Genomic DNA, 14,544 nt, shown 5'->3' with positions numbered 1-14,544 from the left:
ATCTGATATTTGAGTTGAAACATGTAATGTCCTTTTAGGTTCTATCAATCAGTAGTAAATTCCTGGAGTTATGCACAGTATGATCATGTTACAAGTAGACTAGAGTAATTTTATTTAATCTGAAGGAAATCTTAGGACAAATCAGATGACAGATAATCTCAAATATATGAAAATATCTTTAAAAGTGTTCTTTATTTTATTCTTTTCCTCCAATGGGTTTTGAAATGATATAGCAAAGTAATTTCTACCTTGGAAATATTTTACTGTTACTTCTCTTTAGTACACAAATTCCACTGTAGGCTGTAAATAAGCCTGTGGTGACTTGCACTTGAATTTTAAGAGTTAGACCAATAGAGAAAAACCCCAGAATTTACTTCCTAGATGACTTTGTAGTGTGGATGTACTGTACTGCCTTTACTTTTAAGACAGTCCAAGATGAACAAGACTTTCAAGGCAGAGTATATATTTATTTAAGTTGCGTGACACTAATCACTGTTTAGGTATGCTCCATATCATCCATTTTTTTGCATGAAATGTTTTGTTTGCAGAGGTATTTACAATTTATTGTGTTTAAAAGCTCTGCTGTTCTTTGAATTAATTTCAGGCCAGCATACCCAACAGAAGAGCCAGAAGAAGAAGAAATAACAGAAGATGATGCAGAATTAACACTTAGTAAATTGGAAGAGGATGTTGCAGTAGGTTTATTTGGTTGGTTTTTATTATATTAGTATTGGTCAACTGTGAGGAAATTTTTATTCACTGTTCATTTTGTTTGGCTTTTTTTAAGAAGTATTTTTAATTAGCTGTTCAGGCTTTTTTCCTGCAGCTCTATTCCTGCATTGTCAGATTCTCTGTAAGGTTTTTTGTGGCTTTTCACATAAGATTAACTCTTCAAGACAAAGTGTATGTGCAGTAGAATCTAACTATGCACTAAAAACACAGAGATTCAGAATTGTTTATTTTCTACTGATAAATCTACTCTTGATGTTAAACTAAAGGGTTAAAATAGGAAAACAGTCAGCTGTTTCCCCTTTTCTGTATCTTGTTGAGGTCTAAGCTGCTTAAATTGGGAAGTGGGGTTGAAACAGTTAACTAAAGCATAGTTGAAATCCTTCGAAGAACCTCTGGGTTTGTTCTTGGGTATTGTCCTAGGCCATGATTTTCATAACTAGTGTTTTCTTTTAGCTCTTTGGAATATATGTGTGTTAATAAAACCGCTGAGGTGTTATTCCTTTGCTAGGTATTACATTACCAGGCAGTTTATACCAAAAGGATACTCACTTTTTAAAGCCCCTGGTAGTTCTACAGGGATTAATTACAGGCCAATGTAATTTTTTTCCCTGGTCCATTGTTGCTGCCAGTATATTGATATCAGCTGTATCCATAATTGAATTTAGCAGTATTTCCAGCAATTAAATGTTAATGATGAGGTTCACTGATTGTTCTTTGTTTTTGATTCTTCTGAATAAAAATGATGAGGCTGACAGAGACAAGCCTAGTTCTGTAAATCAGGGATAGTCTGTATTAGGTGGCCAGCAGTAGACAGTGAGGTTGGGTGTGCAAGAAAATCTGCACAGTTTGGTTTCTCAGTTCTGATAACCAGTCTTCTTGTTCTGGTGGTGTGTTCTTCTGAATGCTGCACAAATATGTATTGTCCGTTTAGCAAAATATAGTCTTAATTTAGTCTTAATTTCTCGCAGGTATTTAGGGGACTCAGGGTCAGACATGCCAGAAGAAAATAGTGGTCCCTGTTAGTTAAAAACTGGGTAAAGTAGAGGAAAGAGAAATAAGCTCCAAGGTTTTTAGTGAGTCTTGAAGGATTTTACCCTAAGACCTGTGTTATTGCAGCTTTTGTTATTTGTGTAGAAAGGAGGCGGATGATGAAATTTCACTTTGGTGGAAAAGACAGTCAAGAGGAGGACAAGGTGTATAGGCGTGAAGTGTCTGGGTGATAAAATGGCAGATGAAATACAGTATAGATAAATGAAGGTTAATGCACAGAAAAAGCCTCGTTACTTACGTGTGATGGGCTCTCAGCTGATCATAGTCACAGAAGAAAGGGATTTTGAGACTGTAACAGATTTATAGAGTATGTTAACAGAGTGTGTGGTCTCATGGGCAAGAAAAAAGCAATTGCCTCAATTTCAGTTGTGTTATTCTGCACATTTAAGACGTGGCATCATTCTGTAACTTCAAACATAGTGCAAACAGCATCTTGAAAACTGTGTTGTGGTTTGGCTTTTGTTTTCATGGGGCTTTATTTTTAAGGTAGAGCTTTAAGAAATACATAAAAAAATACAGTTACCATACAACTATTGACAGTGGGCCGTTTGATGTCAGAGGCTTTAGGGCTTGTATTTTGTTGGTTAGTTGGTTTATTTTTGTAATACTATGGTGCTCTGAAGCAAATGTGGGGTAGCTTTGACCTTCCAGCTTGTCCTAGGTATTATGACTCTTCATAAGCTCCCTTTCGTAAATTCTCCATGTCTTGTTTTGTTCAGAAATATGGAACTTAATACTCCTTGGTTTGTTCTCCTGCAAAATAAAATTATGGAGAAAAATTGTGCAATAGTTACTGAAGTCTTGCTTTGAAACTTCTCTTAAGGAAGAAGAGTCAGACAATGAAGAAAATTATATTGACCTGAATGTTTTAAAGGCACAAACGTACAGATCAGTAAGTTGTTACCCATTAGTCCTCTCATGAGAGATTTTTACATCTGTAGCAGCAATTTGTGTCTGTTGGATTTAAATCTAAAAATCCTTGCATAGTCTTTACTTGAAAAAAAAATCTGAAATTAATCAGATATTATATATTAATATTATTTTGAAAGAACAATGTGCAGCCAGTTTTTAAACTGATATCACTGAAGGGCTGCTGGGAAGATTTGCAAGAAAGTTTTTGAAGGGACTTCTAGAGAAACATGTTATTAGTTTCATGAATACATTTATTTCCACACAAATACACCATTTCTGAGATGTATTATAATTTCTTAATATATACATTTAATTGTCTTCAGTTTTAAGTATGATGAGAAGATATACTTTAATTCTAAAGAATTAAAGAAAGCCATTAAAGAAATCTGTTTCATCTGTAGTCTAGATTATTCTGGATATAAATATTTTTCTAATATTAACACTGCAAGCCATTATAGTGATTTCATTGCATAACAATGATATTTTGTGTATAAACTTTGGGATTTTTACACAGAACATGAATGACACTGCAAAGCAAGAAGAGATTTTACAGTCCACAACAGATGCAGCAGAGTGGAATCTGGAAGTGGAACGTGTGCTTCCACAGCTGAAAGTCACAGTCAGGACTGACAATAAGGTATGGAAGAATGGATTTCCTTGTGTACACGTAGTGATTAGAATGTGATTTCAGTCGATGCTGTTTACTTTTCGTTTGCAGTTATTGTCTTCCATCATGCAAAGACCTGTGAGTAATAGGCTCTCCAGTGCTACCTTTTCTGAACTTTTGTCACGTGCTTTGACCCTAGAAGCAATAATTTTCAGTAAGGTGTTTTTTCAGTGTTTTATTTTTTTTCTGCTGCTTACAAGGCACTTTATTTATATATAATTATTCAGTGGGGATTTTTTTCAGTCCTCTGACATTTCCAGTGTATTCACACTTCTAAAAAATTATATCCTCAGTTTAACAGCTATTAAAACATCTTCTTGGAAGACAGCTGATAATCATACCTTTCAACTCTTCTGTTTTTTAACCACATGAAATGCTGATTGTATGGAATCCCTCTTGGTGAACTTTACATGACAATCAAGTAGGTCTGTATCCTGGTCTAGTCATCCTGAGCTCTCCTAACGTTTAGTGAAAATAAGTGATCACTTTTTCAACTGCTTTTGCTCACCATATCCTGGTAACTGTCTCAGGGTAAAATGTGTATTTCTCTCCATAGTCTATTTCAAGGAGTCTAGAATGAGCAGCTTAGAAGTAGGTATCCATCTTTGGCAGGTCCAAACCTAGGGCCTGCTCCTGGCATTGCCATAAGCATTCTTTCCAGGAGCTTGTGTAGCACACACAGATCAGTGCAGTATTGAAATTGTTCATTTGCAGTGACCCAGGTAGTTGGAGTGTTGGAGCAATCTGCAGCACTGATACAGCAATACAATACATATACCTGAATACAATGAAAGATAATTACCTTGCCAAAAATAGGGGAAACCTTCAATTGCTGAGCTGCTTGCCTGTCTTACACCATACTGCATTTTTTCTGTGTGAAGAATTGCCTGGCTTGAACCACTCTGCTATGATCCTCAGCAAGCCCATCTGTTGCAGAGAACATGATGCTCGAGTCTCACAGTAAGGAATTAAACCTTAATAAAGACATAGATAAAAAATTAAAGCCACTGTAGGGTCTGAGGTTTACTAACTTCCTGCTTAATGCAGCATCTCTTTGCCTTAAGGAATATGTCAAAATGAACATAAAAAGAGGATTCTTCTTCTGCCTTCCTTCAGAAATAACTGGAGAGAAGTGTTTGGCCTTTTTGTATTGTGCCAGAAAACATATTCTATTTCCTAAGCTGTGCATGTAAACATAGTACCAGGAGAGTATTAATGGTTTAATCAAGGGCACTAGAAACTAGAACTTACTGTAAAGTCCTGGACAGAGGTGGGGGGGTGTTGTCTGCCTGTTGTTTTTATTTAAACTCCAAAGTTTGGCAAATTGTGAGCAACTGTCACCAGACCAAGAGTCTCCTTCAAACACAACATAACCACATTATCTCTAGTGACTCATTACCTGGTGTGCAGGGCCAATTCACAGCACCTTTTCTCAGCCCCCACCCCAGAGTCCATGTATATTTCCTATGATCTTGAAGCTGGAAATAATTTTCCCCCTTCTAATTGTATCCTGTTACCAAAACCAAGTTTTGGTATTTCTTTCTCTTTTTCTTTCCATTCTTCTTCTGGTAATGGTAATGACTGAAATAGAAAGTAAAGAACAGATAGTCCAGAATTGGTAGGTGTTGGGCATCAAAAGCAGTCATTTTGTCTAAGAATAAGCTGAACTAGTGCAGCTACAATCAATATTTTTAGTATTTGTGCCCAGAGTGGTTTCTAGCAGAAATAGTTCCATGAAGATCAGACTCTAAAAAGCGTAGCTACTATGGTGTCAGTGAGGATGTCAGTGTTTGTTTATGGATCCGAGTGTCACGTGACATTTAGGAGATTTATAAATTGTGTCACATTGAGCCAGTGCCCCTGGCTATGAGCATGGCACTGGCAGGATGATACATGGCAATAGTATAGAAGAGAACTGACCCTGCTTTGCCTATGTGCTGCTGTTTAGTAACCAGAGGAGGATAAAAATTGTACTTTACCTATGTTTTAATTTGTGATGCCTTTTTTAGGATTGGAGAATTCATGTAGATCAAATGCATCAGCATAAGGATGGAATTGATTCTTCTTTGAAAGAAACTAGGGTATGTCTTGTATGTACAGAATATTTTACTAATCTGTCAGCATTTTTATTTTTTTATTTGATATGCATTAAGGGCTAAATTGATCTTTTTTCTTTCATTGTTTTTTGTGCTATTGCTGTAAAATTAAAAAGGGAACGATATGACAAGGATCATTAAGGACAGTGCTGGTGATAAAATACCTTCTGGGAAAGAGCTGTATGTGTGGGGATTAACAGGGCTATCAGGGTCCAGTAATGAATGCATTACCATAAGTGCATCCTGACTACACAGGACAAAATAGAATAATACAATCTGAAGGTGCTGTTAAACCCCCAAATACTCTCAAATACTGTTGCTAGAGTAACTTACTGACATTGATACTTGTAATTAATTGAGGAGGGGAGAGCAATGAAGCAGTAAAGACTGAAATATGTGTTTTGGAGGTGAGCAAACCAGAACACATTTGGAATAATATTTTGTTGGCTAAACACAGTATTTCTGTACTATTTTCCTCTCTGTCTGTAGGCTTCCATAGCCTTTCTTAACTACAGCGTCATTTTGATACTCTTTGCATATTCTCTGTCAACTGTCAACCCACAGAATGTGATTTTCTAGGGTTACCTTGACAAACTCCATAATGAAATCAGCAGAACACTGGAAAAGATCAATAGCAGGGAAAAGTACATCAACAATCAGTTGGAGCACTTGGTTCAAGAATACCGTTCAGCACAAGCCTTGCTAAGTGAGGTATTGCTGATCTTTTGTTGCTGCCTTGTCCTGTATTAATTTGCTATTAAGTGAGGGTAGAGGCAAAGACGACATGGAGTGAGGTATCTATGAATTCTGCGGTTGGATGTAAAGCAGGGGAAATGTTGATTGGCTGTCAAATTATATTCTTCCTAAGCTAAACTAGCAATTTTTATTCAACTGTTCTGCAGGGGAAAATAGATGGTTTTGCCTGAGTATTATGTATAGCTGTTGCCAGTCTCGAGCAGCTAGTAAATTGCTAGTTCTGCTTTCCCTGTGAAGTTCACACATCTGTCAGGAGTGGAATAACTACAGTCTCAGTCCAACATTCATCCCTTAGATTGGTACTGGTGCTAATGTGCACAAAGAACTCTGATTACTTCTTTGGTTCATTTAGTTTTTATGCCAATAGATTGCTGTCTAAGAAGATTTTTGATCCCCTATTTAGGAGGCATTATAGTCTACCTTTCGGCAAGCCCTCCTGGTTGTGGCCATGGTGACAGTAATGCTAACAGAATTTGACCTCTGCACCTTCTGTTTGCCTTGTTAAGGTATCTTCGAGATAGTAATTTACTGTTAATGAAGTATTATCTGGATTTCAGTATTCAATCTTTCTGCATTATGGCAGATTTTCTTCATTTTTATTTCCTCATGCAGATGATTAGAAAGCATAGTTCTTATCAAGTGTGTATTTGTACTATTTACTGCTTTACATTTTTGAATGATAATCATTGCAGGGGCTGATGTTTCAAGCCTGTCCTCATTTGTAAACCTCACTGGGGCTTTGTGGGAAAGTTTCTGGAATTGAAACATATGAGAGCAAGTATTGAAGTTTTCTCTGAACTATCTGCATACATCTCTCCAACTCTGTCATTACAGCCAAGACATGTTTTTTTCCAGGCTAAAGAGAAGTACCAGGAGGGAAGTGGAGGAGTAACTGAAAGGATTAGAGTGCTTTCTGAGGTAAAACACATCTTACTTTAAAACAGTCTTTAGAGAGTTAGCATTTAGTGGTTGCAGTTTAATGAAACCAGTTCTCTCTGATTTGTTCTCATGTTAAAGATTGTTCTTTGTTTGGGCGAGGTGATCTAGTCCAGTCCCTAAATTTTAAATCCAGGCTGCCAATGATTTTTAACTCGTGAAATGTGAGCTCAGTTTGTAAAAGAAGGTATATGTTCTGTATTTTATAACCTGTGTCCTAGAATTTTGGGGGATTAATAAATCATGCCCATAAATTCTTTGGAAGAGGAAAAGCTTAATTCTTATTTTTAGTTAATGTTAACAGTTTGAGATTTTTATCTTCCAGGCACTTAAAAGCAATATTTGACTAAATAGTATTTTTTTCCATACATCAAATTATCTTAATACCTAAATCTGGTTTTCTGTTTTTTCCTTTATATTGGTGCTCTGACAGATTTAAATAACATCTATCTCCTAACTGCCTCACCATGTTGAGTGTTTCATGGCATTTCATTTAGAATTACAGCCTGATTTCCACATACTTCAACTCTTTATCCAATTCACAAATTTTTTAAATGGCTCTGCTTGGATTTTAGAAACCAGCTTTACTTATTAGACAATGAAGCCTCTGGAATAGTTGCATAAAATAGGTCATACAATAAGAATGTGTTAGAAATTGTACAACAAGTTTGAGATGTTTTAGAAGAGATAGAACAGTTGAGTTGGAAGGGACCTACAGTGATACCAAGTGCAGCTGTAGTAGGTAATGCAGCAGTTTAATGTGAGTTTTCTAGCAAAGATTTCTGAGAGTATGAATTCTGCAGAATTAGATCTGCTTTCTATTTCACTCTCAAGGAAGTAAGTTTAAAAAAGTATTTTATGATGACTTCAGATTTACAGTGTGCGCTTTGGGAGCTGATTGACTGAAAAGTAATAGTGAATATGTTACTAGCTGGCATCCTTCAAACTACATAGGTGCAGTGGCACATGTCTGAGGTAAACTAGACAAATTGGGTATTAGTACTGATCTGTTTACAGGCGTGCAATCAAGACCTCAGCCTAGCTGGCAATACCATTACCACTGCATGCAGGCAGTAGCAATGCAGCAATGATTCCTTTCCATTGCTTGAAAAGGCTTATTGAAACCTTAATGAAGGGCTATTTTCACATTATTGACAAGAATACTGAATTATTACCTTGGCTATACTTTAGAATCATATATTTGCTTTTTTTCATTGTCTATAGTTGCTAGACAGTGCTGAAATGCACTTTTGTTCTTCAAATGTGGATTTTACATACCTGTACCTGTGCCAGTGCCAGCAGGCTGGACTGCTGCACCTTCTTATGCTGCAGTGCTGTTTTTCAGGTTTCCAGTATAACATGCCAAAGTCCTGATGCTTCCAGAAGGGCAGTGGGCATGGTTATTTGATGAATCATGATCTGTAGGGATATTGGTTCCTTTGTTCATCCATCCAGCGTCACACTGAAACACTTATATTGTTTTTTATTGGGGATGCACAGATTTTCAGTAACACCATGGTGTTTGGTCAAATTTTTACCCTTTTTCTGTAATTTTTTAACAACATTAGTTCAGTTAAATTAATTTCTGAATGTTTGAACAATCGTTCCTCCTTATGTAACAAGTGAGATGGATTAGTTACATTTTTTAAAAAAAAAACAGTTATTCAGCAGAGACTTTTTTAAAATTCAATATTCATCTGGTTTAATTAAGAAAAAAAATCTCTTTAAGATTACAGAAGCATTAGAGAAAGTAAAGCAGGAAACAGAAGAGAAAGGAAGCAGTATGACTGATGGTGGTAAGTACATTTTTGCTTCAGACAACACATCCTTTTTCTTGGTGACAGTTTTATGATATGTACTTCATTAAAATAAGAGCAATTGCAAGGAGCAAGATGATGCAGCAGCATCATATTAATGGGAAGGGAGGGGTTAGAAACAAAATGCAAGGCACAAAACATTTTAATAGCTTTTCACAGGTAAGATTTTCACACCTTGCTGAAGGTGTCTTCAGTTCTGTACTAAACCTCAAGTCAGCTATGGGGAAAAGGCTTTCAGCTGAGCAAAACACATCATTGAAAAACCTGTCTTAATGTTGATGCACATTTTTATGAAGCTCTTAGATGTCAAGAAGACAGCAAAATTGTCATTGCCTATTTCTGTCTTTAAAGTGTTTTGCATATCAAAAATGATGTATCAGTACAATCATGTCTTTAGAGTAGAACACCCTTTTGTTCATTCAACTCTTCCATTTTAAGGAGTAAATTACAGCAAACAATGCTTTTGTGTTACATGGCTGACAGAGTTGTACTGTTTATCTCTTTTTTGGACAGCTCCTCTAGTGAAGATTAAACAGGCCTTAACAAAATTGAGGCAAGAAATCATTCAGATGGACATACAGATTGGTGTGATGGAACACACATTGCTGCAGTCAAAGCTGAAAGAGAAATCCAATATGACTAGAGATATGCATGCAACAGTGATTCCAGAAGCCACAGTAGGTGCCTATTAAAATTGGTCAGACCTGACTTGGTTTGCCCAAAATGCAGTTTTGTACCATTTGCTTTTTTGTGAGTTCAGAGGTTTTGTTTATGTTGTGGTAGGAGGATATTCTTTTTTCCTGTTCCTTTTGAACAAGATGCTTGTTAAAAGATGCACTTTTTAAAGAAGTAACATGCAGACTTTAGACTCAAGAGGGAGCCATGTTTAGTTTTGTGCTGTAAAGATTTACTGCATATATCTTCCAAATATACTAATAAATTCTTGTTAGTGAAGATGTGTCTATTTCCTTGGAGAATGTTATGTAGTGTGAAAGTCTGTAGAATGATGCTGACAGCCTGTAATCTTGATACTCTGCAGTGCTGAAAGGAAATTGCTTGCAGAGGACTTGAAGGTAAAATGTTTGTCATTGCCACTTACATACGTTTACAGAAAGTATTTTATTATTTCAGTGATACTGAAATAATACAGCATTACCCTTTCTAACGGGCTAGGTCAAAACCGATACCGGCTGCAAGACTCCTCTAACATCAGCATCAATATCAAAATCTATACAAGACCAAAGAAGGTGAAAACTATTGTTTGGAAATTACTCTTGGCTTTCTAATTTTTTTCCATGTGCCATCACTTTTTCAGAATCACTTTATATTAGCATTGGGTCAAATGCTGCTTTCATTTATAGTATTTAGAAGAGCTCTGTGGACCAGATTTGGATTATTCTTGTTTTCTGTTCTTGTGTCAGAACACCCACTTTTGATTTCTGTGAAGGAAAAATGTTGCTAAATCTAGTTGAGTAATACAGAACAAGAAGAAAAATGTAGGAGGAAGGGGTTGGGAATGTAATGGCAACAGGGAGCTTGCTTTGTCTTAGTAAATGTGTAGGTAGAGAGTGATTCTAGATGTTAGTGGTAATGAAGGAGTATGGAGCAAAGAAATAACCTTATTAATGTACTAGTACATCCTTTTGGTTCTGGTTATTCATGAGCCATGAACGATATTAGTACAATTCCAGTGGTGCTAAAATCCTCCCCGAACTTCTGCAGGCTATTTCATTCATCTGACAAATAATTTCTCTCACTTAAATGTGAGCAGTGTTTTGCAGAATGAGGGGACTAGTTCTCTGTCTGAAAGTCAAGATACTTGATGCAGTCAGTACTATGAGCCAGTATAAGTTTGTTGTGCTTCAGTATTTCATTTGCCAAAAAAGAACAAGCCCTAAACCTATGGAATTTTAATAAGTGAAAAGATACCTGTAAATGTCGACTATTACAATTTACCTGTGCAAACCACTGCTGAAAATCTCTATGAATCACACTGAAAATTGGTTTCCAGCTCCTTTTGCTGCCTACCTATATCCTCCCACATTCAGCTGAAATTAGAAAAGTTATTATTCATGTTCCCTTTGTTAGGTGCTGTTGCTACTGCATATTTACTTTAACAGTGGCTTTACTTCAACTTAAGATTAAGCAACTCCCTTTTGCATTGCCTGCAAAGCAGCTCACTGCTGCTTTTGGATTGCAATGTTGTGTTGTATAAATGTTGTTTATGTAAATGCTTTCCTCAAAAAAACTCCTCTTTCGTGCTAATACAACAAACATGATTAATCAAAAACTTTCCTTATGAACTGAGCCTCTTATTCTATTAGAAATGAATCTGTTAAGACAAGCATGGCAAAAAACCCTCTAATGTGACAAAAATCTCTGGAAGAAAAGCCTCCTTTGTGCCAAAGTAATTCTAAAATAGCGTGCTAATTATCTGGAATTGATCTACATTATTTTTAATGGTACTGTCTGAAACTGCTGTCATTTAAGTAGAACACTTCTGTTGTTATCACTGGTATCAGTGATACACAGCCTTTAATTGTCATCTGACAAAGAGTGGAATTTGCCTCTTGAGATAGTAAGAGCACTTGACCCTGCTTTGAAAGCAGCCTTACTGATCCAGCAAGTGGCCTCACCATCTTCCTTAAAAGCAGAGGAGAGCTGCTTGTCACAAGCTGCTTGTGAGGCCTGTCACAAGCAGCCTGAAAGGCCCTTCTAGAGAAGCAAAGATCTGTGTAATTAGTCCACGGCTGAATCAGTACAGGAAGCAGAAGCCACATTAAAATTAACTCGCTTGGTTCACATTACGTCCTGCACTGCTCATTATCTAATGCAGTGTCAGAACGGAAGACCAATAAAACAAAGATGTCCCTAAGTTAGTAGGATGCACACAAAGCTGTTCTATAAAAAGAGTCTCTTCTTTCTGCAGAAGGATTTAGGAATCTGGAGAGGATTTAGGAAAGGACTATTCACAAGAGTTAACTTCTGTCCTCTTCCAAGGTCTCTTAAAATTTTCAGTTCTCTGGAACATCAGTATGGAGGCAATTTCAGATTTTACCTAGAAGCCAAGTAGAAGCTGGCTGTAGACAGACCCAGAAATCGTGCAGAGAGAGAAAGAAGGAGCTTCATTTGCTCACTTTTGTTAGAAGAGCCATGGGTTTTGTCCTTGCCATGAGGACTGCAACAGTTCAGTCCTGTATGTGGCCCTGGTATGAGCTGACTACTTGGGTTTTGGAAGCATGTTGTGGAGGAGGCTCATCAGGAGCCAGCCCACTGTCTTGCATGTACTCCTTACAGTTCCAGGAACTCTTGCAGCATATTACTTTTTAGAGTTTCTTCAGCTCTGAAATACCTCTGAACCTCATACCATGACCCATTGTCTTATTTCCCTGTCTTTTGTCTAGGCTAGGATGTAAGTGCCCTGCTGGGAACTAGAAGTAGTTCCCAGTGCTTAGTGCTAGGTACTCTATTAGAGGTGCTGTTTGTAGGCCATTTAGGATACCTCAGAGTGATTACATGCATTACCTTTTTACTTTAATAAATATAATACCTCACTCCCCATTCTCTTCTAATGTCAGCAGATAGCATGAATTGCTGTGCTGATAAAAAGTGCTAAGGGCTATTTTTTTACCTTTTAATCCATTTCTCTCACAGAGAACCTTCTACAGAGTTGGCAACGGAAATCACAAGAGTTTAAAAGTGGCTTTCAAGCGTATGCTGAGAATTCATTGTTTCGGCACTGAGTCAGCTTAATCATTTGAACTTGCATTGCTGAGTGCTGTGCAGGAAGCTGGATGAGTTCACATGAGTTGGAGAAACCACTGTTATAAACAACTCCCATATCTGGTCAAAATATTCTCACTCCTGTCTGCTGATGGCGTTAAAGGCCTTCCCCTCTTCACCCACCCAAAGGGGGAACTTCAGAGAAAATTTTTTCTTGAAAGGGAAAACCTTTATGTCCACCTACTATTAAACTTTGCCACTTTTTTTGGAGTACAGCTCTACTGTTCACTGTGACATACAAAAAAATTATTCATATTGCCAGTTGTAAGTTACAGTAAGAGCAAGTAAGTCATCTGTGCATGACCTATAAAAAAACCTAAGCATAAATGAAGAGCCTGTGTGTGAACATTTCCAGCTTCTGTGCTCTTTGAATTTTGCATCCAAATTTTGCATCCTGGGCTTCTGTCCAAGTTTGACAAATGTTAATTAGAAAAAGAAGGAGTTGGTTGATGCTGTGCTGCCACGCTGGCTGTGTGCCCGTGCGGGGATGTCAATGCTGCAGTGTACACCCACAAGGCAGCTGCACGTGCATGCGCACAGGCCTGTGCGCACACTGGCCTCTCCCGGGGCTGGCACCAGCAGCAGAACAACGTGCCTGTGAAAACTCTGGCCTACTTCCTGCAGCCTCACTGCTTTCCCTTTGCTTGTGGATGGATTCATGTTTTAGGAGATGGTTGGGTGAATCCTGGAAAAGGTGTGAAATAAAGCTCAGGAAAAGTTAATCAGTATCCGTGAGATTAAAGTAAACAGAGGATATGAGTGCTGGCTTTTCTGCATGAATACTGCTCATAGGTAGGGACTTTCCGCAGAAGGCTTGGAGATAGCAAAGGTTATATTCATCTGCCATTTCCTCCTTTTGATGTATTTTTTCATTGAGCAAATGCCATTACCAGGGCTTTCTCATGTATAGGCTTACACTTAGCTATTGCTCTGGGGCTTGGTGTTGCTAGAAATGTCTGTCTTTCAGCTTCCTAGTAACAGCCCTACTATTTCACAATTATTCCCACGCAACACTAGAATGTGCAGGGTTGAGAGTAAGTAATGATTTGAATAATGCTAGTCTTTCACTAACTGCCTAGTTTTACTCTGTTCTTTTTCATTCCTGGTCTTAGCAGTTAGGATTGGATGTATTTCAGTACACCACCCCAGAAGTAGCTGAGATACATGCATCCTGTTGTAAAAATCAACAGAGGTGAATATTTTAAGGTCAGAAGAACAGAATAATTATTTCTAATAATATTCCTCTTGATAATACACTAATTGCAATTGTTAATTCAGAAATATTTTCTTGTTTCTGTGGTTTTCAAAGGATGACAATACTTCAATACTTCAAATGACACCTTAGTGTTATTCAGTAGTAACACAAAGAAGTGTGTTACTTAAACTGTGAAGTGTAGGCATCCCCTGGACAAAAAGTTTCCCATCCCTCCTCTAGTTTTCAGGCAGAAGTTTCTTGTTGTATCTTGGTAGGGGGGCTCTTGTAAGGTTTTAGAGAGTTCTCCCTCTTCAACATGGCTTGTCCATGAGCATTTTGCCTCTCTTCAAAGAATCCATTTGGGAAAGAATACAAGCCATTAATACCAAAAGGGACAGGCTGTTTGTGAAATTTTCCTGGAAATTAGTGCCAAAAAATGGTGCAGAAGGTTTCAAAAGGTCTGACAGCATCTGTTGAACATAATTTGCTTTGTTACAGGAGGTGTTCAAGTTCCTGATATGATAGCAGGAAGGATTTCTGCTGAGTTTATCAAATGCTGTCTAACAACAGTAAAAACAATGAAAACTGTGATCTTAAAAG

The 14,544-nt window shown here is 37.4% G+C and overlaps 1 protein-coding gene across 1 annotated transcript in view; it reads left to right on the top strand.

Annotated features, from left to right (window-relative positions):
- The window catches only part of IFT57 (intraflagellar transport 57), a 14,008-nt gene extending 3,157 nt beyond the window's left edge, over positions 1–10,851 (top strand). The window contains exons 4-11 of the mRNA XM_005425617.2: positions 605–695; positions 2,606–2,674; positions 3,209–3,331; positions 5,371–5,442; positions 6,037–6,168; positions 7,069–7,131; positions 8,879–8,945; positions 9,480–10,851. Of these exons, the coding sequence (XP_005425674.1) occupies positions 605–695; positions 2,606–2,674; positions 3,209–3,331; positions 5,371–5,442; positions 6,037–6,168; positions 7,069–7,131; positions 8,879–8,945; positions 9,480–9,658 (796 nt within the window). The 3' untranslated portion in view covers positions 9,659–10,851. The remainder of the gene's footprint in view (positions 1–604; positions 696–2,605; positions 2,675–3,208; positions 3,332–5,370; positions 5,443–6,036; positions 6,169–7,068; positions 7,132–8,878; positions 8,946–9,479) is intronic.
- Positions 10,852–14,544: the final 3,693 nt, after the last annotated feature.

Source organism: Geospiza fortis, unplaced genomic scaffold (genome assembly GCF_000277835.1).
Source record: "Geospiza fortis unplaced genomic scaffold, GeoFor_1.0 scaffold131, whole genome shotgun sequence".
Taxonomy (NCBI): domain Eukaryota; kingdom Metazoa; phylum Chordata; class Aves; order Passeriformes; family Thraupidae; genus Geospiza; species Geospiza fortis.
This window is presented reverse-complemented; position numbering and strand designations above follow the sequence as displayed.